Source organism: Callithrix jacchus, chromosome 10 (genome assembly GCF_049354715.1).
Source record: "Callithrix jacchus isolate 240 chromosome 10, calJac240_pri, whole genome shotgun sequence".
In the NCBI taxonomy this organism is placed as follows: domain Eukaryota; kingdom Metazoa; phylum Chordata; class Mammalia; order Primates; family Cebidae; genus Callithrix; species Callithrix jacchus.
This window is the reverse complement of record NC_133511.1, coordinates 39,826,949-39,853,179: the sequence shown is the minus strand read 5'-3', so window position 1 is coordinate 39,853,179 and position 26,231 is coordinate 39,826,949. Positions and strand designations below refer to the sequence as shown.

At 34.5% G+C, this 26,231-nt stretch overlaps 1 protein-coding gene across 2 annotated transcripts in view; it reads left to right on the top strand.

Annotated features, from left to right (window-relative positions):
* The window catches only part of CNTN5 (contactin 5), a 1,452,729-nt gene that overhangs the window by 946,719 nt on the left and 479,779 nt on the right, over nt 1–26,231 (top strand). For both annotated transcript variants that reach the window (XM_002754648.7, XM_078339900.1), the window contains one exon: nt 13,140–13,235. In XM_002754648.7, coding sequence (XP_002754694.4) covers nt 13,140–13,235 — 96 coding nt within the window. The remainder of the gene's footprint in view (nt 1–13,139; nt 13,236–26,231) is intronic.

The following is a 26,231-nucleotide window of genomic DNA, read 5'->3' as shown; positions in this document are numbered from 1 at the left end:
AGGCTAGTAGAGGCAAAAATTGCCTGGATGAGTTGAAATGTATGTATCAGAACGAAGTTTCTTGTAGATAATAACTGCCATCACCATTGGTCAAAGAAACACTGCTATTTTTAAACTATGGTAGTTTCCTAGAAACTCTAGATTTTTTTTTTTTTGAGAAAATATTTGCAAACTATTCTTCTGATAAGGGAATAATGTCCAGAATATCCAAGGAACTGAAACAACTCTATAGCAGAAAAACAAATAGTCTAATTTACAACTAGGCAAAAGAGCTGAATAGATACCTCTCAAAGAAGGCATATAAATGAACAACAGATACATGAAAATGTGCTTAACACCATAATCATCAGGGAAATTCAAATCAAAGCCACAGTGAAACATTATGCCATCGCAGTTAGAATGGCTATTATGAAAAAGGCAAATACAATGTATGTCAGTGAGGATACAGAGAAAGGGGAACTCTTTTTTATGGTACTTGTTTTCTTTTATTGTATGCAAATACTGTGCATAGTTGTATCATCATATATAGATAATTTTGTTTTTTAAATTATATTTTATGTTTTTGTATGTTTTTTAATTCATATTTTAAATTCTGGAATGCATGTGCAGAAAGTACGGGTTTGTTACGTAAGTATGTATGTGCCACAGTGGTTTGCTGAACCCACCAAGCCATCATCTACATTATTTCTCCTAATGCTGTCCCTCCCCTAGCTGCCCCTCACCCCAACAGTCCCTAGTATGTAATGTTCCCCTCCTTGTGTCCATGTGTTCTCATTTTTCAGCTCCCACTTATGAGTGAGAACATGTGATATTTGGTTTTCTTACTGTATTAGTTTGCTGTGAATGATGGTTTCCGGCTTCATCCATATCCCTGAAAAGGAAATGAACTCATCCATCTTTATGGCTGCATAGTATTCCATGGTGTATATGTGCCACATTTTCTTTATCCAGTCTATTATTTTTGAGCATTTGGGTTGGTTCCAAGTCTTTTCTATTGTGAACAGTGCTGTAATAAACATACATGTGCATGTGTCTTTATAATAGAATGATTTATAATCCTTTGGGTATATACCCAGTAATGGGATTCCTAGATCAAATTGTATTTCTAGTTCTAGATCCTTGAGGAATCACAACACTGACTTCTACAGTTCTTGAACTAATTTACACTCCCACCAACAGTATAAAAGCATTCCTATTTCTCCACATCTTCTCCATCATCTGTTGTTTCCTAACTTTTTTAATGATCGCCATTGTAACTGGCATGAGATGGTATATCATTATGGTTTTGACTTGCATTTCACTAATGACCAGCCATGATGAGCTTTTCTTCATATGTTTGTTGGCTGCATAAATGTCTTCTTTTGAGAAGTGTATGTTCATATCCTTAAGTCACTTTTTGATGGAGTTGTCTGTTGTTTTTTTTTTCTTATAAATGTATTTAAGTTCCTTGTAGGTTCTGGACTTTAGCCTTTTGTCAGATGAATAGATTGCAAAATCTCCTCTCATTTTGTAGGTTGCCACTTTACTCTGATGATAGATTTTTTTTTCCCGTGCAGAAGCTCTTTAGTTTAATTAGATTCCATCTGTCAGTTTTGGCTTTTGTTGCCACTGCTTTTCGATGTCTTAGTCATGAAGTCTTTGCCCATGCCTAGGTACTAAATGGTATTGCCTAGGTTTCTTCTATGGTTTTTATGGTTTTAGGTCTTATGTTTAAGTCTGTTATTGATGTTGAGTTAATTTGTATATAAAATATAAGCAACGGGTCCAGTTTCAGTTTTCTGCATATGGCTAGCCAGTTTTCCCAACACCATTTATTTTAATAGGGAATACTTTCCCCATTGCTGGTTTTTGTCTGGTTTGTCAAAGATCGGATGGTTGTAGATATGTGGCATTATTTCTGAGGCCTCTGTTCTGTTCCTTTGGTGTATATATCTGTTCTGGTACCAGTACCTTGCTGTTTTGGTTAATGTAACCTTGTAGTATACTTTGATATTGGGTAGCATGATGCCCCCAGCTTTGTTCTTTTCACTTAAGATTGTCTTGGCTATATGGGCTCTTTATTGGTTCCATGTGAAATTTAAAGTAGTTTTCTAATGCTGTGAGGAAAATCAATGGTAACTTGATGGGCAAAGCATTGAATCTATAAATAACTTTAGGCAGTATGCCTGTTTTCACGATACGGATTCTTTCTATCCATGAGCATGGAACGTTTTTCTGATTATTTTTGTCTTCTGTTATTTCCTTGAGCAGTGGTTGGTAATTTTCCTTGAAGATGTTTTAAACATACAAGGACATCTTGTGAGTTGTATTCCTAGGCATTTTATTCTCTTTGTAGCATTTGTGAATGGGAGTTCACTCATGATTTGGCTCTCTGTCTATTATTAGTGTATAGGAATGCTTGTGATTTTTTTCACATTGATTTTGTGTTCTGAGAATTTGCTGAAGTTGCTTATCAGCGTAAAAATATTTTGGGCTTAGATGATGGGGTTTTCAAAATATGCAGTCATGTAATGTGCAAGCAGAGATAAATTGACCTCCTCTCTTCCTATTTATTTCTTTCTCTTGCCTGATTGCCCTCGCCAGAACTTCCAATACTTTGTTGAATCAGAGTGGTGAGAGAGGGCATCCTTGTTTTGTGCCAGTTTTCAAAGAAAATGCTTCCAGCTTTTGCTTAATCAGTATGAAATTGGCTGTGGGTTTGTCATAAATAGCTCTTATTGTTTTGAGATACATTCTATCAATACCTACTTTATTGAGTGATTTTAGCATGAACTGGTGTTGAATTTGATTGAAGGTCTTTTCTGCTTCTGTTGAGATAATTATGTGTTTTTTATCATTGGTTCTACTCATATGATGGATTACATTTATAGATTTGTATATGTTGAACCAGCCTTGCATGCCAGGGATGAAGCTGACTTAATCATGGTAGGTAAGCTTTTTGATGTGCTGCTGGATTTGGTTTGCCATTATTTTGTTAAAGATTTTTGGATCGATGTTCATCAGAGCTAATTCGCCTGAAATTTTATTTTTTTGGTGAGTCTCTGCCAGTTTTTGGTATCAGGATGATGCTGGCCTCATAAAATGACTTAGGGAAGAATCCCTCTTTTTCGGAATAGTTTCAGAAGGAACAGTACAAGCTCTTCTTTGTACCTCTGTTAGAATTAGACTGTGAACATGTCTGTTCCTGGGCTTTTTTCGTTGGTAGGCTATTAACGTCTACCTCAATCAGAAATTGTTATTGGTCAGTTTAGGGATTTGACTTCTTCCTGGTTTAGTCTTGGGAGGGTGTATGTGTCCAGAAATCTATTCATTTATTCTAGATTTTCTAGTTTATTTGTGTAGAGGTACTTCTAGAATTCTCAATGGTAATTTTTATTTCTGTGGGATCAGTGGGATATCCCCGTTATCATTTATTTTTGTTTCTATTTGATTCTTCTCTCTCTCCTTTTTTATTAATCTGGCTAGTGGTCTGTCTATTTTATTAATCTTTTCAAAAACCCAGCTCCTGGATTCACTGATGTTTTAGAAGGGTTTTTGTGTCTCTGTCTCCTTCAGTTCTGCTCTGCTATTAGTTATTTCTTGTCTTCTGCTAGCTTTGAATTTGTTTGCTCTTGCTTTTCTAGTGTTTTAATTGTGATTTTAGGATGTTGATTTTATATCGTTTCTGCTTTCTCCTGTGGGCATTTAGCGATATCAATGGAAATAAGTTTGATTTTGAAAATTTTTTAGAGTAAGTTTGAATACATACAATATAGAAGAGTAGGCTTTTAGGTAAAGTATTGCTTCTGCTACCACTCTTCAAACTATACAGCACTGTCAAGAGGGTGGGAGTATATTTTTACATCATAGTCTTTTCTATATTCTTCAAATAAGGAATGAAATCATGTTGTCTAGTTTCCTATTATTTTCCGAAAAGCATATCCTGGAATCTTGGAATAACCCCCTTTATTGTTACTTCTTATAATACAAAGATTGGGGCTGGATACATATATTATTAAAAGTATTTTTACTTTATTTTAAAACATATCTTCTATTATATGTCAAACGCTATAAAAACTTTAAAATGTAATTAATTATGATGTGAATATAAAGTATTCTAATACATCATTTAGAAGATATGTATGACACATTTTCTCAATTGTACTAGAAGAAGATTCATTTCCGCAACTGTTTTCTATTTTAGGTTTCCTTAGATAAGTCATCACAAAACTACTGAAAGATGTACCCTTGTAAATAAGTGGGATAAATTTTTATGCTGATAACATTATTTTTCTTTGTTAGAGTATCAAATAAATTATCAAAATATAAAATATATTTTATTTGCCATTCATTGTAATAATGGGTATTAGGAAAATTATTTCATAAATATGAGCATACACACACACACTGGACTAGGTTTTAAAATATAGGCAATATATAATTACACTTTGAAAATAGGTTCCGAACTTAGAGTCATAGGCTGTGAGTTAAAATCATGAAATTTTTAGCATCTTAAGGTGTAGTCCTGGTGTGGAAAACTATCTTCCTTCAGGTTAAATCTGGCCTCACAAGTGTTTTTATATTTTTACACTTGCAGTGTAAGAGCATAATAGGCATTTGCTCTTACAATCAATTTAAGAAAGACTGAAGTTGTGCAGGGGAATAAAATGAAGGGAGAAAAGGGTAAGGACTCGTAGAGGTAGGCAAGGAAGTAATTATATAATGAAATATTATAAAATATAAAATAACTGAAGAGGATAGTTAGACCTGAAAGCTTGAGAGAAAATTTTTAATGTCTACAAGTTTTAAGAATTGATATACTAAATAATTTGCTGGTTTTACTATATGGCATCCTTTTCCTATGGTTATGGATTCGTAGTTCTCAAAAATGTATATGGTATATTTATTTTTTCACATTTTTATTTTTTATGCTGAGCTTTATAATTTTCTTTTAGTCAATTAAGACTCATCCGAATTTAGAAAAAAATAAAATTAGAAGTAAACAAATAAGGATTATTTATCTAATTGTTTATGTAGATGGTAGTAATTTTATCAAATGCATAAAACCTCTACCAGAGTTCATAGAGTATATTCACATTAGATAAACACTGATACACAACTTTTTTTGATTATTTTATCATATGTATTAGTCAATGTTGAAGTAGCTTTTTATAACAGATGAAATACAAAAGAAAAGACCTAAAATCAAAAACATTTTTAGCACATTCTATGGACAATTTATCATATCACAAAAGCAACTGCAATTTCCTGTTTCACTTACGATGTAGTTAAAAGTGTCTTGCTCAAGGGAAGCATATGCTGGTTTGCTTTGGTTTCTTTTTTATAATCAGAAAACCCTTTGGAGGAATGATTCATGTCTGATAATATGTAAAGTGAAAATGGCAAGCCACAGCAAGAGCTTACTCATCTGACCTGTTATATATAACCAGAGAAAAAATGGGGCTAAAGAAAGTTTCATTTCAACTTACCATTATTTTTGTAGATTTTCCTTCCTACTTCTCCAGCTGAATCTTAGTTCAGTTCTTATCGTCATATAATGGATTTTAGTATATTTTTGAGATACCTATAATTAGCTTAACTGATATTTTGGAGAGACAGTTTTTATTAAAAATTAGTATTTTCTAAAGATGATATGATGTTCTATTCATAGGTGACTAAGAACAAATATTTAAAATAATTATAGCATTATTTCATATGGTGTAATAGGAAAGTATTTACTCAAATAATTACCTAAATTTAGTGAATGTAAGTTTCCTAATCATAAATGGGGTAATAAGCCCTCCAGTATCTGTTTACAAATTAATCACAGACTCAATCATTTGCCATAGAGTGTGTTATGGTAGATCTTCTGTGCATACTAATGACTACATATTAGAAAATGCTAATTTAATATTTTCTCAAAATATATGTAAGAACTGCTTTTTCAATTCTTCCTCAGAAACTAATTTTAATAAGATGTTCTTATTGAAGATGACTGTAGTATTTCTAAAACCAAAGTGGCTTAACTTCCAAACTTTGAATTGCTTTTGACCTGGTGTATTTTTTAAAACTTTAGAATCAAACACATTGACATTGATTTGCCGACTCTGTTTAATCTACAACTGCAGTGAATTTTTTAATTGCTTTTTTGACTTGCCAACTCTGTTAAATCTATGACTGCAGTCAGTTTTTTACTTGCTTTTTACATAGACTTAGTCATCTTTCTTTTAAAGGATTAATCATCTAGTAAATTTATTTTTATTTTTATTCTTTTATTTCAAAGTTTTTTATTTCTAATTTTTATGGGTACATAGTATATAATCATCTAGTAAATTAATATAGCATTCTTATTTTAAATTTCTGTCTGTAACATGTGCACGTCTTAAGTATAAAGTAAAATGAACTGATATGATATGCAAAAGTTTTTTGTCATTTATTATTATTTTTTACTATAGTTTAAGTTCTGCGATACATGTACAGAATGTTCCAGTTTGTTACATAGGTACACACATGCCATGGTGGTTTGCTGCACCAGTCAACATGTCATCTACATTATGTTATTTCTCCTAATGCTATCCCTACCCTGGCTGCTCACTCAAACCAGCAGGCTTTGATGTGATGTTCCCCTCCCTGCGTCCATGTGTTCTCATTGTTCAACACCGCTTGTGAATGAGAATTTGGATTTCTGTTCCTGTGTTAGTTTGCTGTGAATGATGGTTTCCAACTTCATCCATGTCTTTGCAAAGGACATGAACTTACCCTTTCTATGGCTGTGTAGTATTCCATGGTGTATATGTGCCGCATTTTCTTTATCCAGTCTGTCACAGATGGACACTTGGGTTGGTCCAAGTCTTGTGCTGTTATGCACAGTGCTACAGTAAACAGATGTGTGCATGTTTCTTTATGTAGAATGATTTATAATCCTTTGGGTATATACCCAGAAATGAGATAGCTGGGACAAATGGTATTTCTGGTTCTAGATCCTTGAGGAATGGACCACACTGTCTTTCACAATGGTTGAACTAATTTACACTCCCACCAACAGTATAAAGACATTCCTATTTCTCCACGTCCTCTCCAGCATTTCTTGTTTCCTGACTTTTTAATGACCACCATTCTAACTAGTGTGAGATGGTATCTCATTGTAGTTTGATTTGCATTTCTCTAATGACCAGTGATGGTGAGCTTTTTTCCACACGTTTTTTGGCTGCATAAATGTCTTCTTTTCAGAAGTGTCTATTTATAGCCCTCACCCACTTTTTGATTGGGTTGTTCTTTTCTCGTAAATTAGTTTAAATTATTTGTAGATTCTGGATACTAGCCCTTTGTCAGATGGCTAGATTGCAAAAATTTTCTTCCACTCTGTAGTTTTCCTGTTCACTCTTAGGATAGTTCCTTTTGCTGTCCTGGAGCTCTTTAGTTTAATTAGGTTCTATTTGTCAATTTTGGCTTTTTTTTTCTTTGCCATTGCTTTTGGCATTATAGTCACGGAGTCTTTGACCATGCCTATGTCTTGAATGGTACTGCCTAGGTTTTCTTCTAGGGTTTTTATGGTTTTAGGTCTTATGTTTAAGTCTTTAATCTTGAGTTAATTTTTGTATAAGGCATAAGGAAAGGGTCCAGTTTCAGCTTTGTGCATATGGCTAACCAGTTTTTCCAACACCATTTATTAAATAGGGAATCCTTTCCCCATTGCTTGTTTTTGTCAGTTTTGTCAATGATCAGATGGTTGTAGATGTGTGATGTTATTTTTGAGGCCTCTTTTCTGTTCTATTGGTCTAGTAATCTTTAAAAAACAGAAATTAACATTTACTTCTAGGAAGCCTGGCAAAGAATAGGTATGTTAGTAGCTAGTGTAACTATTTTCATTCATTTCCTTTTATCTCCTTTCTCTTTTCTAAACATTTAGAATATCAAAAATAGTTTGTGAAGGAAATCTGACTAATTTTTATTATAGGATATTTGCATGGAATGCAAAAATTTTGACAATGACCTGAATAATCCTGATAATAATTACAGGAATAATAAATACAGCTAATTGAAGACTTCAATATGCAATCCCTTTGCAAGTGATACAGCAAATACCATGTCAATACTAGAAAACTTGTCAGTTGTTTTTAAAGAAATCATAGAAAATAAAGCTGAAGACCTCTCATATGCAATACCCAGCTCGGTTCCTCCATCTTTCATTAATGAATGTGATACTCAAATGTGAGTAATTAATGAAACTTAACGAAACTTGTCCTGACACCTAGTCTAATATAATTTGCCTTTTCAATGGTCTTCCTTTTTGGAAAATGTCAAAATCTCAATTTTACAAAAAAAGTTTAAAATTGGTGATAGAGCATATCTGTGTTCACAGCACTTATAGAGAATTAATTGAGAGTCCCTGGAGCACTGATAGTCTAAAATTTATCAGGGTCAGCTACAGGATAAATACATAGCCATGACCACCTCAAGATGAGCACACTGTTCCTATTTCGTTTTCTAAATAGAACTCCTATAACCTCGACATTGCCACTTACTCAGAACAGACTTAAGACTAAGAAATATAAGTCCAGGAACAAATCAACTGCAGCGTTTTATTTCTAATTGTATGGCTTTTATTGTCTTATCTTGAGCCTTTTCTTCACTCCTCCCCAATAACTAAACCAACCTATTATATTTAACATACCTAAGAATACAAGATCAGTGTCCAGAATCCCTTATGTACCATCTCTCTTGAGAGTTTTGGGTACTCTCTTACCCTCCAACACTTTAAAATAATTTTTAGGGAGTAGTTTTTGAAATATTTTTCAGGTGTTTTTATGTATGTACATGTAGTTCACATTCTGACTACTGAAGGTGTCTCAGGAGGTTTAAAAAAAAATTTAAAAAAACCTTTCTGAATAGTTCACCAAGTTGCTCAGCCCACTCTATTACCAAGTGTTACCTTGATGAAGTCTCTGAAATCTTTCAGGAGGAATCCTTTAAGGATTGGGGTATCTCCATTTTGTTTTGGCTCCTCTTAAGTTTAGAGTCAAATTTGTAGCCAATTTCCAATAATTTATAAAAATGTATATGTATATTCCTAAATACTTCTTTTGACCTGCAGACTTGTTGTCATACTCATTTTATCTGCACCTGGAATTCCTCAACTATTGTTTTATTTATTTGTTTGTTTGTTTATTATTGAGGCAGTTAAATATTTTAATCTGCCTCAAATACTTTGTGGAACAATACAGGGATGAAAAGAGTAACTGAAGAAAGTCAAGAGGGAAGGAAGAAAAGATGGCAAAATGGAAGGAAAGGAGGAAGGAAGGAAGGGAGAGAGGGAGGGGAGGAAGAAAGAGGGAGGGAGGGAGGGGGAAGAAAAAAGGAAGCAAAGAAAAAATCTAAAGTCTGTGTGTGTGTGTTTTCATGTATTTATAGCTCACATTTAGAGAATAGTGTAAAGTGCTACATGGTAAATGCTCATGATATTTATTTGGTCACTGATGAGTATGGTTGTGACAAGCAAAAGCTTTGAGATCTGGGGCTTATATACCTATTTTTGTGACCCAGACCGCTGTGAACTATGGACAGCTGGCTCAGGTAGATATGATTAATTCATTTGTATATCTAGATCCTTTACAGTTTTTCTCTGTAACTAGTATCTACCATACTGTTCAATGTATAGTATGCATTGAACAAATATTTGTTAAATACATTCATAAAATGGGTTTGTCTTACATCTGGTCAATATGGCTCAAATCTCACATTCCAAATCTACATTCCATCATCTAAAGCTCTCAGTAATGTCATTTATTTATGTATCCTTTTTTTTTTTTGCATGGTTCTTCTAGGATGAAAAGATGCAGTAATTCTGCCAGCCACAATTCCCATTAAAGCTTTCCTTTCAAACTCTGAATGAGCTTCTTAACTCAGGAAAAGAAAAATCAAAGCAAAGACAAAGTCTGGAGCACTATGACTTTTGATGACAAAATTTTGCCTCTGGTTTCTTAAGTTGACTATTCGTACATGTGCTTTATAGTGTGTTCAGAAAGATATTTATTTCAGTTTGTATTTTGAACCTGAATTGTAGAGTCTTCATATTGTGATTTTTATTTTTACTCCCATTTTATTTTCTTGTAAAGGTAAAAAATAGAACACACAAACAAGTATTTTTGGCCTTGTGTAATTGTGGTAAACCATTCAAGCCCATATCTATAAAAGTTCTTGGTCTTTTTTTCCATTTATCTTCTTAATACATGTAATGTATCATCTGCACATACATCCACTGAAAGATTTCAAAGTTATCTGATTGAAAACCTCCAAAGAAATTAACTGCTTTACATTCTCAGCGAGAGATGAACAAATAGCTGAATTTTCACTGAGACTATTCAGTCTAACCACCATCCCGATCAACCAAGAATGTTTTCACCTAAATCGTTCTTCCTTAGATCAACCGTAATCTTGCCTGGCACAGGGACCATTTTACATTATAGATAACAATGTTTCACTCTTCTTTCTGGGGGAATGAGTTAAGTGAGAAAGGTACACACCCCATGAAAATATAGACCTCTTTTTAGTATTTCTCTATATGTCTTTAAGAAAGAAAAAAACAATCTCACAATTAAAAAAATGCATTTATCTTTGGGGTTCTGCTGCTATAGTTTCCAGGAAATAATGACACAGAGACAATTCTATGAGGAAATGTTGAGTTGTACTTGTATTAACAGCTGGTACAAAATAAAGCAATTACAATGAAGTATTACCTTTTGGGTCACTGGGATCTCAAAACACAATTTAGGTCATAATTATGCTATAATTTTCTTTTCCTGGTGAGTTTAATTTCTAGGCCATGCCTGCACTTCAATTCCTCAGAAATAGGCATTAATTTAGGAATGTTTTCTATTAAAATAATCTTGTAAATACAATAGGTTGATTTGAAATGTCATAAAAATAAGCATAATATAAATTTGTAGTAAATATATTGAAATAGATACATGTTTTAGAATCATTTAAGAAATTCAGTTAAAATAAATTGATATCCAAATGGCCTTCCAGGATGTATAGATTCAATGAAGATGAAAGAGGAAAATAAAACCATATAATCCCTAGAGATATTAAACCAGGTATGGTAGCTTTCCCCTGTAATCCCAGTCCTTTGGGAGGCAGAGGCCAGAGGATTGCTTGCGACCAGCCAGGGCAACATAGTGAGACTCTGTTTCTACAAAGTATGCAATCCAGCCTGGGTGACAGAGGGAGGTGACTCTAAAAAAAAAAAAAAAAAAAAAATATATATATATATATATATATATATATATATATATATATATGTGTGTGTGTGTGTGTGTGTAAAAAATATATAAGTGTGTGTGTATGTGTGTGTGTGTGGACCATGCCACAACCACTGCCTCACCATCCTGTATTGTATTTCTAGGAGTAAAGTGAAAGGAAGTCAAATTAGAAATCTTGCCATGCTTTGATTTCATATTAACATCATTTGTTAAAAAAAAGCCCCTATCTCTAAGAATCAATGCATTTGAATTTAAAGCCGTGATTCATATGTATTAGTTTGTTTATTACAGACAAACATTTATATGTTGTATTATCTCACACATAGGAAATTCAGAAAGAGACAAGCGTGATATGTGGTCATAGAATTAAGAGCAGTAACCTTGTAGGTACAAGTATTTAAAAATGACTTGATTTTCACTGCTATAGAAATTAATGTATGTATTTTTTAAATAACAACCCCCCCAGAAAAGTAGAACTAGAACTGCTTTTTCTTTTGTCTTGCTACTTTGTGAAAAGCTTAACTGTTTATAAAGAAACACAGAGTTTTGTATAAAATCCAAAACACATTCTCCAATAATGAATACATCTCTGTTGATTTATTTGGTGTCATGTCTTCACTGTTTATTAGGCCCCCATGATTTTGGATGTTTAAGAAAATTTGGTTACAAATTCAGCAAAATAATAAGTAAATTGTTACTCATCTCAAAAATATTATGTATATAATTTGTCTTAGAATATTATAGACTAGTAATTTATCTCCTCCATATCCACTAGTATATTTTCTTGATTGTTCCGTTTATTTGTCAGATGAATACTACATTCAAGCACTATCTTGTATTGCTTCAAAGCATATTATTTTAGCATGAAATAATTAAAATATATTTTTAAAATTTCTTTTACAATATGAGCCTAATGGAAGAAATGGCAGAACATTTCAAAGAAGTATTCTTACCATGGAAACATGATTTTACAGACCCAGATTTCTTAGTTTATTATAAAAATACTGAACTCCTACCATTTGCAATAAAGTATTTGAAAAATTGTCTTATTGATCAACCTAGCCCAAGAAAAGGGAAAGGGGCATATGTACTGAGATATAAATAGTGTAATAAGCAATAATAGAATTACAAGTAAAATTACACGTTATTCCCTTTTGGACCATTTTCTTTTTAGGAAAATCTTTTCAAATTGTGTAAATACAACATAGTTTAAGGGAAGGCAATTGAACTTCAATACCATAATTCCTTATACATAAAAGTGCGTGTTTCATTAAATAATACTCCTGGATTAATCAAAATGGGTGAGTGCAGTTAATTTACAAAGTTAATTCTAGTCTTTCATAAAATGAAAGTAACATAACTTTCTTATTCACATTTACAGAAAAAGAATGCTTTGCATTTTCATTATACTTTGTTAGAGCCTACGGGTCTCTGTAATTTGGCATATTCATGCTTGGTTTTACACATCATTCCTAGTATGACATATAACGAAGCAGCAGGTTGAACACCAAACTCTCTAACCACTTGGTTCTCACTGTGAGTGAATGAGCATTACTGGTAGTAGAAAGATCAATATGTAGGAAATATTTTTAAAACATCAAAATAACTATTTGTGTTAAAAAAAAAACAACTATACCATCTAGTTTCTATACTGGCAATTTGAATGGACTGTAAATAAAAATAAAGAATGTGATTTTTCTATGGATGATATAGATTTATTTCCATTGTGGTATTTAAAGTTAGATGATGCAGATATATTTTAAAGCCCTCTTGTCACTGATTAACAAACAAAAAGACACTTTGTCAAGATAATGATACAAAGTAAGTACAAGTTACAATCGTGAGTAATTCTTTACATTCTTTTTTGCCTTGCATCTAAATGTTGTATTATGTTGACAGATCTGGGAAATTTTAGTGGCCGGACAAGAAGTGCAGTCTCTGTGAGAGAAGGCCAGGGGGTCGTTCTGATGTGCTCTCCTCCACCTCATTCACCAGGTACGGTAGGATCCCATTCCTTGCTGCTGCTGCCTACTGCTGCTCTCTTTTGCTGTACGTTCATTCTTTTATACAGTAGATTGATGGGAGAACATTTCAGGTGAAATGTGCATGGTTTTCTTGACATGTATCAGAGTGCCACACGAATAATTACAGATCATGTGCTCTAAATACCATTAGTTGGGAGACTGAACTCCAATGATAAGATTGTTTTATTGCCATTCTTACTGTTGACTGTCACAATAATGACAACAGTAAGAATGTGTTGCCTGAAGCAACAGTAACAATGTGTTGCCATCAGTGAAGAATGCATTGCCTGGAGCACAAGGGAAGCGATAAACTGGGAGAATGAAAACTTTTCAAAATAGTTTGAAGTATTAGAGTTGAATTAACTAAATACTAATGTGCATCTTGTTTCAGAAGATAAACTGGATACTTAGTTGTTTATGGTATTCTTTGCCACTGGACTAAGAACTTTTAAGAAATGCTTTTTTGAGTTTGAAACAAATAAGTACTTTTAAGAAATGATTTTTTTGAGTTTGAAACAAAACTGCAATTTACTTGATACTTTTTTGGCTCCTTAAGGTCTTGTTTGTAAAAATCATGGTGCTTACTTTATATGGCTTGAGGAAACAGAAAACTAAATTGTACTCAGATTAATTATATGTCCTTTTGACAGCTCATAGCTAACTATATCCATTTTGTTTGAGTTCTATAATTTGAGATGCATACTCCTTTGGAACTTTTTTATCACTTTTCTGTGATATAACTTAAGAGTGACCAGCATCAGTTAAAGAGAGAGAGAGAGAAAGAGCCCCAAGAAGAACCAAGAAATAAAGGTCTTAGTTGATACCTCGAAACAGAATTCAAGATCTTGGTATCCAAGTCAGTTTTTTCTTTAATGGGAGTGATGGCCGTATTTATTTCTAGGTTATTATCAGTATAGTAATGGAGCCAAATTTGGCTCTACTGTATACATATATATTTTTTTAAATAACAAAATGGCCTACATCAAGTTTCTTAAGGCTTCTTTATCTTTATCTGATACCCCTTTCATATTTTTTAATTGAAAGGAAAGTGTACTGCATATCAACAGAACGTATTTTTTAAAACATTTTTATTCGAAACTCAGATGATAATACAATTAGGAATAGTTGTTGAGTTGTACCCCTCCAATTCCTGTACATCAATCCAGTTACTCCATGTTTCTGTGAAAAGTTTGGGGAGTTTTCAGTAATCATATCTAGTCTCACCTGCATCTAAATACAGATGTAGATTCTTTCCAGACAACCTCTGTTTTAATTTTTTTAACAGATAAGATGAAAATTTATATTACCTTTATAGAAATTGTATAGCACTAATATAGGTCAAATCTTATGTTGGTTATTAAACAGATTTCATTTAAAGGGGGTTTTAGTTGAATAATTGTTAGAGATTACAAAAAAGGGAAAAAGAAGGAGAAGTAGTAGGAGAATATAGCAGGCTTTATAGAGGATGAATGAATCTATCAGTAGACTGACAGGAGTTAACAACGTAAAGTGACCCCTGTGGGAAAATAAGCAAGATTTTCTGAGATATGATCTGTATTGCAAGGTTGTTGGAATATGTATTTTTAAATAAAGTGAAATGGAAGAGGATAATATAGAAATCAAAACTGCAGGATTACCTGTAGATAAATTATCCATATGTCAGAGAAAGCTGTGTACAAATTTCTGGTGGGAGAATACAATACAATGAATTGCATATATGATAAATATGAGATACAAATAGGCATTAATAACTGATTAAATAAAAATATTGTGATCTATGATTGAGATCAATATATGTAAATAAAAGGACTGTTCAGTAAACTTGTTTTACAACCGAACTCAGCCACTTGGCCAAGGCCAACTTGGTATGTTATTACCAACAGCTGCAGTCCCTCAATTGCCACATTTACAAGCTTTCTATTTTCTGAAGGGCATCCACTATCTTCTACTCACTCCTTTAGTACCCTGATCTAGAAGTCCTTTAATCTCATGGAAATCTACGAGTTATTGATCCTACCCCATTTTCACTTTACTCCCACTCCTTGAGTCTCACTTTTCTCCTTCAATTATCGTATTCTTTTATACAGCGTCAGTTTCCTCTTTATCATACTGACATGCCAGTTTGCAAAACCCTAAGCATGATATAAATCCAACTCCTAGCCTACTGCATATATGAATCTATTTAGATTTATATTACTGTTAAAATATCCCAAAACCAAAGCATACACAGAAAACAAACCACAACAAAAAAACCAGTTATGCAGATGTTAAATGACTCCTGTCATTTTATTATGCAAATTATAAGTTTCTCATGCATCTTAATGTTAGCTAGAACTTTAAAAAAAAAAAACAACTGTCATTTTTACTATACTTTAGTCAGATGTTTTATGTGTCTTCCCCAGTCTCACTCTCAGGTGATAAACTTGCATCCTATTAAGTTGTGAAAGGGAAAACAATTAGAAGATAACTTCCACAAGCCCTCATCACCAAGTCACACACCAATTATCATTGGTAGCCATACACTCTGACTTCCCATTTTTAAATATATAGTGTAGTATACAGTAAACAGTATAGTATATGCATTATTGCCGTTCTAAGACTTATCTCTCAGCTTCTGCACTGTAGTTCATCTTTTCTTTGCCTACTTAAAGAAATTGTTTTAGCAATGCCCCTTCTGCATTTTTATCAGAGATTGCTTACTCTTTCAGAACAGTCCCATCAGCATGCAGACCTGCTATTCTTTCCTCCTTAGAAAAATAAAGTAAAACTTCCTTGACCAATGCCCTCTACTACATGATTTTTGGTTTCCCCTTACAGTAAAACTCTTCAAAAACTTTGTCTTTATATGTTCTATCCATTTCCATTCCTCTCATTCAGTCTGTCTGTCTGTTTCCCTCTCTTCCCCTCTTTGTCTCTACTCTCTCTCTTTCTAAACGATTTATTGCCATGCACTTTTATCCCATAAAATTCACCCATTTTAAATGTACAGTTCAATGAGTTTTAGAACATTTATATAATTGTGACTTCATCACCAAAACTCAAAAGATACTTCCATCATTTCAAAAAGTCATTCAATTCCTCTCTTACTCATGTTTCTGAGCAATTTTTGCTATGCGTTCTGTTTCTATAGTTGTGACTTTTCTAGAAAATTTATTTTAATTTTTTTTTTTAAGATTTGGTTTTGCCATGTTAGGCTGGTCTCAAACCTCTAGGCTTAAGTGATCCACTCACCTGTAATCCCAAAGTACTGGCATGAGCCACCATCTCCATCCAGAAATTTCATTTTTAATGGAAACATACCATCTGCAGTGTATGTACGTGCACATTGATGGGTGTTTGGTTTCTTTCACTTGGCAGAATCTTGCTGAGACTCATCTGTATCATGGCATGTATCAATAGTTGGTTACTTTATATTTCTGAGTGGTATTTCATTTTAAGGACACATCTATTTGTTCATTTATTCCTCAATTAATGGATATTTGGATTATTTCTAATTCTGTTGGTCACTTCTTTTTTCAATAAAACACTATCTTCACTTAGCTTAAAATATTCCATATTCTCGATATTGCTCCTCTCTTGCATCTTAATCTTCTTTGCTGATTTGTCTTATCTCCTCAGACTCTTAATTTTATTTCCCCCCAATTGTCAGTACTATAACTTATTTCCTTAATAAATTCCTACCTTGTTAGTTTTCACCTGATAATAAGGCTTTAAATAACTACATATCTAAAATCTCCCTAACATATGTCTCTAAGCCAGACTCTGGCTTGTTTATATATCCAACAGCCTATCAGTGTTTTCATTTGATTAGGTAATGGGCACTTCAACCTTAGCCATGTCTAAATCTGAACTCCTGGTTATTTCTTCCCCAAGCCTCCTCTAGCTACAATCTTTTCCATTTCTATTAATACAAATTTTATTTCTTACATCACGCCTCAGAGCCATTCTTCACTTCTCACTTTCTCCACACCCCGCATACAAACCATCAGTAATTTTATTGTTGATGGCCCACATTTTCTTGGTCCATCCTCACATGGTTGAAGGGGCCAGAGATCTCTCTCAGGCCTTGTTTATAAAAGCACTAGAAGACTTCACTCTCATAACTTAATCACTTACCAAAACTTCCCCCTCCTAATACCAGCACTTTGTGCGTTAGGATTTCAACATACTACTTTTTGAGAGGACACAAATATTCAGACCATAGTAAGTGGTATTTAGAGATGGGACTCTTTTTTAGCTTTATATGAGATCTTGAGGGTGGGGCCTTTATTATAAGATTAATTGCTTTAAAAGAGGAGATGCCAGAGAGCTCTTTTTCTCTACTGAATGTGAGAAAACAGAAAGTGTCCATCTGCAAACCAGAAAGAAAGCCCTCTTCAATAACCAACCATACTGTCACCTTAATCTCAGACTTCCAGCCTCCATAACGGTGGGAAAATAAGTTTCTCTTGTTGAAGTCACCCAGGCTGTATTATTTTGTTATGGCAACTTGAGCAGACTATCACACCATCTCATTCTGCTGGGTATCAAAGCCAAAGTCCTTACCATGGCTTGGAGAACCCTCACCCTTTGCCTCCACTTGATCTCAGTGACTCATCTACTGCTTTCCCTCCTGCTCTCTTTCCTGTAGTTATACCCATCTCCTTATGTCTCAAATAACCAGACAAGCTCCTGCATTAAGGTCTCTGAGGTTGTTATTCCCTAGTCCTGGATCATGTATATCCCAGGTATATGAATGGCTCAGACCCTCACATTCGTTTCTTTCTTTAAATGTCACCGTAGTAAAACCTTTTCTGACCTTCCTCTTTTGATTTCCATTCCATGGTTTCCTTCTTCATCTTTGCTTTAGTTTCTTCATAATACTCATAGCATACCATACACTGCACAGATTTACTTACTTACTTGTTCATAGATTGTCTCCTTCAGTTACAATGCAAATTCTAAGACAGAAATTGGGGAGGTTTATTACCCCAGTACCTAGAACAGAGTATGAGCTCAAAAATATTTGTTGAATTAATCTATGTACAATATTCAGAAATATATGATGTGAGCCAAGGTTTTAATAAATACCAGATAGTTTGATGGAGAAGTCATAAATAAGAATAGGAAAAATCAGATCAGTTGTGTAACAAGAAAATCTTTCTCAAAATTTACCTTTTTCTCATTATTATGTTGTGAAATGCTGATTTAATTTTAGTGCCTTGTTTATTCGATTAAAAGAAGAACTTTGAAAATATCTCGGGAAAATAATCGTCAAAAATGCTTCGTCAAAAATGAAGAAACAGTTATTTTAGTCCATTTTTATACTACTTTGAAGAAATACTTGGGACAAAGTAATTTATAAAGAAGAAGAGGTTTAATGGACACAGTTTCACTTGGCTGGGGGGGCCTCACAATGATGGCAGATAGTAAAGAAGGAGCAAAGGCGCATCTTACATGACAGCAGGCAAGAGAGTGTGTGCAAGGGAACTGCTCTTTATAAAACATCAGATTTTGTGGGATGTATTCACCATTATGAGAACAGAGTGGGGAAAACCCACTGCCATGATTTAGTTACCTCTCACTGGATCCATCCCATGACATGTGGGGAATATGGAAGCTACAAAGCAAGATGAGAGATTGATATTATGAAATCAGTAAATAACCTGATGCATGCTAGATATCTTAGGCCCAAGTTTCTGTTTCATCCAAATAGTCATGTAGGTTATCACAGCATACTTGTTCAATTCATGCTGGATGGCATTTTCTTTCCCAATCTTGTTTTACTTTCTTTTTTCAAATAATAATTAATTATTTATCAGAACAATTTAAAGTATCAGGAGTCAAATGTTATTATCTTTATCTTTCCAAGTAGGTTATATGTTCTTTCAGGATGCAAAACTTACCACCTTCCGATTCATGTTCCCAACATGTAGCACAGTGTCTGATCCTTAGTAGGTGTTCATTAAATGCATGTGAAATAACCGAGTGAACTGCTGATTCTAATAATTGAGTTTTGCAAGGTTTCAGATAGTTCCTGTCATCCTTCTGCTATTGGGTCATTGTATCCTATATTCATGACAGATAGTCGGGTCACTTAATATCACATTTATGTCTTACTATTTCAAAGTATAGCAACTATTATGATTCAGTGGAAGCTGTATGAAGTGATAAAACAGTTTATATATCAGAGAAGATTAAAAATTATTCAGCAACAGCACACAGATCCATTTTCTTATTACCTCTTATAGATGTACAATGCTCATTTTTCTTCAAATAAAAGCAAGAGCTTGGGTTGACTTATTAGCCAGATTTCGGAGTTTTCTTCTCAAGGGATCAATATTAATTCCTGTCAGCAACATATGTAAATAAAAATGTCTTGTTTGGATATTGAGGCTCTTATTCATCTACAAGACAGTAAATACATATTTTTGATATGTTATGCACATCTAGCCCAAGTGAGCTTTGGTTCCCAGAAAACATCTTTTTCAGTTTAGTAATTCTGAACTTGAGGGTTATATTGTAAAGAAAGGCTGTGTGAAAATGTAGAAATAGCTTCATACAATGTAGAAACATACACAGAATTATTCTATGGTTTAGAAGCTATCATTACAGATACTTTTTACATAAATAAGTCATTTATTACTATTTTACTTTAACATATTTGTTTTTATTATGAACAGAAACATTCAAAAGCTTACACTGAAGTGGAACTTATAATTTTCAAGTAAAGTGTAATGCTATTGTAAAATATATATTAATAAACACTTTATCATATAATATGTCATCCTTAAAAAATATCTGAAACCTAAAAATTATTGACATCCTCATAGTATCGATGAGGAATCTAAGCATCAGAAAGATTAAGTGAAATACTTAAGGTCACATACATAGTGATGGAACCAGTGCTTCAACGTTTGATACATCTAATACTATGTAATGTGCATTTTGTGTAAAGCTATACTAAAACCTTTATAGTAATAATACAAATGAAAACTTTTAAATAATAGAGTCATGGACTTCTCATAAGTAACGTGAATTTTATCAAATATTTTACTTATCTTCATTCAACAAACATATATGTAGTACCTATCCTTTAACTAATAAGTTTAGCCTATCTTATTTTGTACTAGTTATCCAGTATTAAAAAAAAGAATAGATTCACAGGGTACATGTATATGTTTGTTACATGTGTGATGCTGAGATTTGGGCTCCTAATGATTGTGTCATTTAAGTAGTGGACAGGTAGTTTTTCAACCCTTCCCACTCCATTTTGGAATCCCCAGTGTTTATTATTCCCAGCTTGTGTTCGTATATATCCAAAGTTTGGCTCCTACTTGGTGAATACATGCTATATTTGGTTTTCTGTTTCGGCATTAATCTGCTTAGGATAGTGGCCTCCAGCTGAATCCACGTTGCTGCAAAAGACATAATTTTGTTCTTTTTTATGGCTGTGTAGTATTCCATGGTGTATATTTGCCGTATTTATTTCCTTCATCTAACCCACCATTGATGGGCACACTGCATTGATTCCATATTTTTGTTATTATGAATAGTGCTGTGATAAACATACTACTACAGGTGTTTTGGGGAAATGGTTTATTTTCTTTGGGGTATATACCCACTAATGGGATTGCTGGGTTGAATGCTAATTCTTTTTTAGTTCTTTGAGAAATCTCCAAACTGATTTGCACAGGGACTAAGCTAATTTATATTCCCATGAAAACTGTGTAAGTGTTCCCTTTTCTCTGCAACTGCACCAATATCTGTTTTGTTTTTTGTTTTTTTTTAACTTTTTAATGATAGTCATTATGAATGGTAGAAGATGGTATCTCATTGCGATTTTGATTTGCATTTCTCTGTTAATTAGGTTGTTGAACATTTTTTAACGTTGCTGTTTGCTTGTCTGTTTTCTTTTGAGATGTGCCTGTTCATGACCTTTGCCTACTTTTGGTTTTGTTGCGTTTCCTTTTGAGAACTTAATCATACATTTTTTGCTTAGGCCAATGTCTAGAGAGTATTTATTAGGTTTTCTTCTGGGATCTTTATAGTTTGAGGTCTTACATTTAATTGTTTAATCAATATTAATTTTTTTATATGGTGAGAGATAGGGGCGTCTAACCTTAATTCTTCTGCATATGGTTAGCCAGTTTTCCCAAAACTATTTAGTGAATAGGGTACCATTTCCCTATTGTTTATTTTTGTCAACTTTTTTTTGAAGATCAGTTGATTGTGGGTATGAAGCTTTAATTCAGGGGCGTCTATTCTGTTCCACTGGTCTATGTGTACCAGTATCATACTGTTTTGGTTACTGTAGTCTTGTAGTATAGCTTGAAGTGGTTACTATGTTTTTTCTATGATTGATTGTCTATCTTTTTACTTTGATTCATTTTCTTTTTTTTTTTTTTTTTTTTTAATTTTTTATTGAATTTTAGGTTTTGGGGTACATGAGCATAGCATGCAAGACAGTTGTGTAGGTACACACATAGCAGTGTGCTTTGCTTTTCTTCTCCCCTTCACCCACATTTGGCATTTCTCCCCAGGCTATCCCTCCCCACCTCCCCCTCCCACTGGCCCTCCCCTTTTCCCCCCAATAGACCCCAGTGTTTAGTACTCCCCTTTCTGTGTCCATGTGTTCTCATTTTTCATCACCCACCTATGAGTGAGAATATACGGTGTTTCATTTTCTGTTCTTGTGTCAGTTTGCTGAGGATGATGTTCTCCAGATTCATCCATGTCCCTACAAACGACACGAACTCATCATTTCTGATTGCTGCTAATATTCCATGGTGTATATGTGCCACATTTTTCCAATCCAGTCTATTATCAATGGGCATTTGGGTTGATTCCAGGTCTTTGCTATTGGAAACAGTGCTGCAATGAACATTCGTGTACATGTGTCCTTATAGTAGAAAGATTTATAGTCTTTTGGATATATACCCAGTAATGGGATTGCTGGGTCAAATGGAATTTCTATTTCTAAGGCCTTGAGGAATCGCCACACTGTCTTCCACAATGGTTGAACTAATTTACACTCCCACCAACAGTGTAAAAGTGTTCCTTTTTCTCCACATCCTCTCCAGCATCTGTTGTCTCCAGATTTTTTAATGATCGCCATTCTAAGTGGCGTGAGATGGTATCTCAATGTGGTTTTGATTTGCATCTCTCTGATGACCAGTGACGATGAGCATTTTTTCATATGACTGTTGGCCTCATATATGTCTTCTTTCGTAAAGTATCTGTTCATATCCTTTGCCCACTTTTGAATGGGCTTGTTTGTTTTTTTCCTGTAAATCTGTTTGAGTTCTTTGTAAATTCTGGATATCAGCCCTTTGTCAGATGGGTAGACTGCGAAAATTTTTTCCCATTCTGTTGGTTGCCGATCCACTCTAGTGACTGTTTCTTTTGCCGTGCAGAAGCTGTGGAGTTTCATTAGGTCCCATTTGTCTATTTTGGCTTTTGTTGCCAATGCTTTTGGTGTTTTGTTCATGAAGTCCTTGCCTACTCCTATGTCCTGGATAGTTTTGCCTAGATTTCCTTCTAGGGTTTTTATGGTGCCAGGTCTTATGTTTAAGTCTTTAATCCATCTGGAGTTAATTTTAGTGTAAGGTGTCAGGAAGGGGTCCAGTTTCTGCTTTCTGCACATGGCTAGCCAGTTTTCCCAACACCATTTGTTAAACATGGAATCCTTGCCCCATTGCTTGTTTTTGTCAGGTTTATCAAAGATTGTATAGTTGTATGTATGTTGTGTTGCCTCCAGTGCCTCTGTTTTGTTCCATTGGTCTATATCTCTGTTTTGGTACCAGTACCATGCTGTTTTGATTACTGTAGCCTTGTAGTATAGTTTGAAATCCAGTAGTGTGATGCCCCCGGCTGTGTTCTTTTTGCTTAGAATTGACTTGGCTATGCGGGCTCTCTTTTGGTTCCATATGAAGTTCATGGTGGTTTTTTCCAGTTCTGTGAAGAAAGTCAATGGTAGCTTGATGGGGATAGCGTTGATTCTGTAAATTACTTTGGGCAGTATAGCCATTTTCACGATATTAATTCTTCCTAACCATGAACATGGAATGTTTCTCCATCTGTTTGTGTCCTCTCTGATTTCGTTGAGCAGTGGTTTGTAGTTCTCCTTGAAGAGGTCCCTTACGTTCCTTGTGAGTTGTATTCCAAGGTATTTTATTCTTTTTGTAGCAATTGCGAATGGCAGTTCGCTCTTGATTTGGCTTTCTTTAAGTCTGTTATTGGTGTAGACGAATGCTTGTGATTTTTGCACATTGATTTTATATCCTGAGACTTTGCTGAAGTTGTTTATCAGTTTCAGGAGTTTTTGGGCTGAGGCAATGGGGTCTTCTAGGTATACTATCATGTCGTCTGCAAATAGAGACAATTTGGCTTCCACCTTTCCTATTTGAATACCCTTTATTTCTTTTTCTTGCCTGATTGCTCTGGCTAGAACTTCCAGTACTATATTGAATAGGAGTGGTGAGAGAGGGCATCCTTGTCTAGTGCCAGATTTCAACGGGAATGCTTCCAGTTTTTGCCCATTCAGTATGATATTGGCTGTTGGTTTGTCATAAATAGCTTTTATTACTTTGAGATACGTTCCATCGATACCGAGTTTATTGAGGGTTTTTAGCATAAAGGGCTGTTGAATTTTGTCAAATGCCTTCTCTGCATCAATTAAGATAATCATGTGGTTTTTGTTTTTGGTTCTGTTTATGTGGTGAATTACGTTTATAGACTTGCGTATGTTGAACCAGCCTTGCATCCCCGGGATGAATCCTACTTGATCATGATGAATAAGTTTTTTGATTTGCTGTTGCAATCGGCTTGCCAATATTTTATTGAAGATTTTTGCATCTATGTTCATTATGGATATTGGCCTGAAGTTTTCTTTTCTCGTTGGGTCTCTGCCGGGTTTTGGTATCAGGATGATGTTGGTCTCATAAAATGATTTGGGAAGGATTCCCTCTTTTTGGATTGTTTGAAATAGTTTTAGAAGGAATGGTACCAGCTCCTCCTTGTGTGTCTGGTAGAATTCGGCTGTGAACCCGTCTGGACCTGGGCTTTTTTTGTGTGGTAGGCTCTTAATTGCTGCCTCAACTTCAGACCTTGTTATTGGTCTATTCATAGTTTCAGCTTCCTCCTGGTTTAGGATTGGGAGGACACAGGAGTCCAGGAATTTATCCATTTCTTCCAGGTTTACTAGTTTATGTGCATATAGTTGTTTGTAATATTCTCTGATGATGGTTTGAATTTCTGTGGAATCTGTGGTGATTTCCCCTTTATCATTTTTTATTGCATCTATTTGGTTGTTCTCTCTTTTATTTTTAATCAATCTGGCTAGTGGTCTGTCTATTTTGTTGATCTTTTCAAAAAACCAGCTCTTGGATTTATTGATTTTTTGAAGGGTTTTTTGTGTCTCAATCTCCTTCAGCTCAGCTCTGATCTTAGTAATTTCTTGTCTTCTGCTGGGTTTTGAGTTTTTTTGATCTTGCTCCTCTAGCTCTTTCAATTTTGACGATAGGGTGTCAATTTTGGATCTCTCCATTCTCCTCATATGGGCACTTATTGCTATATACTTTCCTCTAGAGACTGCTTTAAATGTGTCCCAGAGGTTCTGGCACGTTGTGTCTTCGTTCTCATTGGTTTCGAAGAACTTCTTTATTTCTTCTTTCATTTCGTTGTTTACCCAGTCAACATTCAAGCGCCAGTTGTTCAGTTTCCATGAAGCTGTGTGTTTCTGGGTCGGTTTCTGAATTCTGAGTTCTAACTTGATTGCACTATGGTCTGAGAGGCTGTTTGTTATGATTTCTGTTGTTTTGCATTTGTTGAGCAGTGCTTTACTTCCAATTATGTGATCAATTTTAGAGTAGGTGTGATGTGGTGCTGAGAAGAATGTGTATTCTGTGGATTTGGGGTGGAGAGTTCTGTAAATGTCCACCAGGTTTGCTTGCTCCAGGTCTGAGTTCAAGCCCTGGATATCCTTGTTGATTTTCTGTCTGGTTGATCTGTCTAATATTGACAGTGGAGTGTTAAAGTCTCCCACTATTATTGTGTGGGAGTCTAAGTCCTTTTGTAAGTCACTAAGAACTTGCCTTATGTATCTGGGTGCTCCTGTGTTGGGTCCATATATGTTTAGGATCATTAGCTCTTCTTGTTGTATCGATCCTTTTACCATTATGTAATGGCCTTCTTTGTCTCTTTTGATCTTTGTTACTTTAAAGTCTATTTTATCAGAGATGAGAATTGCAACTCCTGCTTTTTTTTGCTTTCCATTAGCTTGGTAAATCTTCCTCCATCCCTTTATTTTGAGCCTTTGTGTATCCTTGCATGTGAGATGGGTTTCCTGGATACAGCACACTGATGGGTTTTGGATTTTTATCCAATTTGCCAGTCTGTGTCTTTTGATTGGTGCATTTAGTCCATTTACATTTAGGGTTAATATTGTTATGTGTGAATTTGATACTGCCATTTTGATGCTAAGTGGCTGTTTTGCCTGTTAGTTGTTGTAGATTCTTCATTATGTTGAAGCTCTTTAGCATTCAGTGTGATTTTGGAATGGCTGGTACTGGTTGATCCTTTCTATGTGTAGTGCCTCTTTTAGGAGCTCTTGTAAAGCAGGCCTGGTGGTGACAAAATCTCTGAGTACTTGCTTGTTCGCAAAGGATTTTATTTTTCCTTCACTTCTGAAGCTCAGTTTGGCTGGATATGAAATTCTGGGTTGAAAGTTCTTTTCTTTAAGAATGTTGAATATTGGCCCCCACTCTCTTCTGGCTTGTAGTGTTTCTTCCGAGAGATCTGCTGTGAGTCTGATGGGCTTCCCTTTGTGGGTGACCTGACCTTTCTCTCTGGCTGCCCTTAGTATTCTCTCCTTTATGTCAACCCTGTTGAATATGACGATTATGTGCCTTGGGGTTGCTCTTCTTGCGGAAAATCTTTGTGGTGTTCTCTGTATTTCCTGCAATTGAGTGTTGGCTTGTCTTGCTAG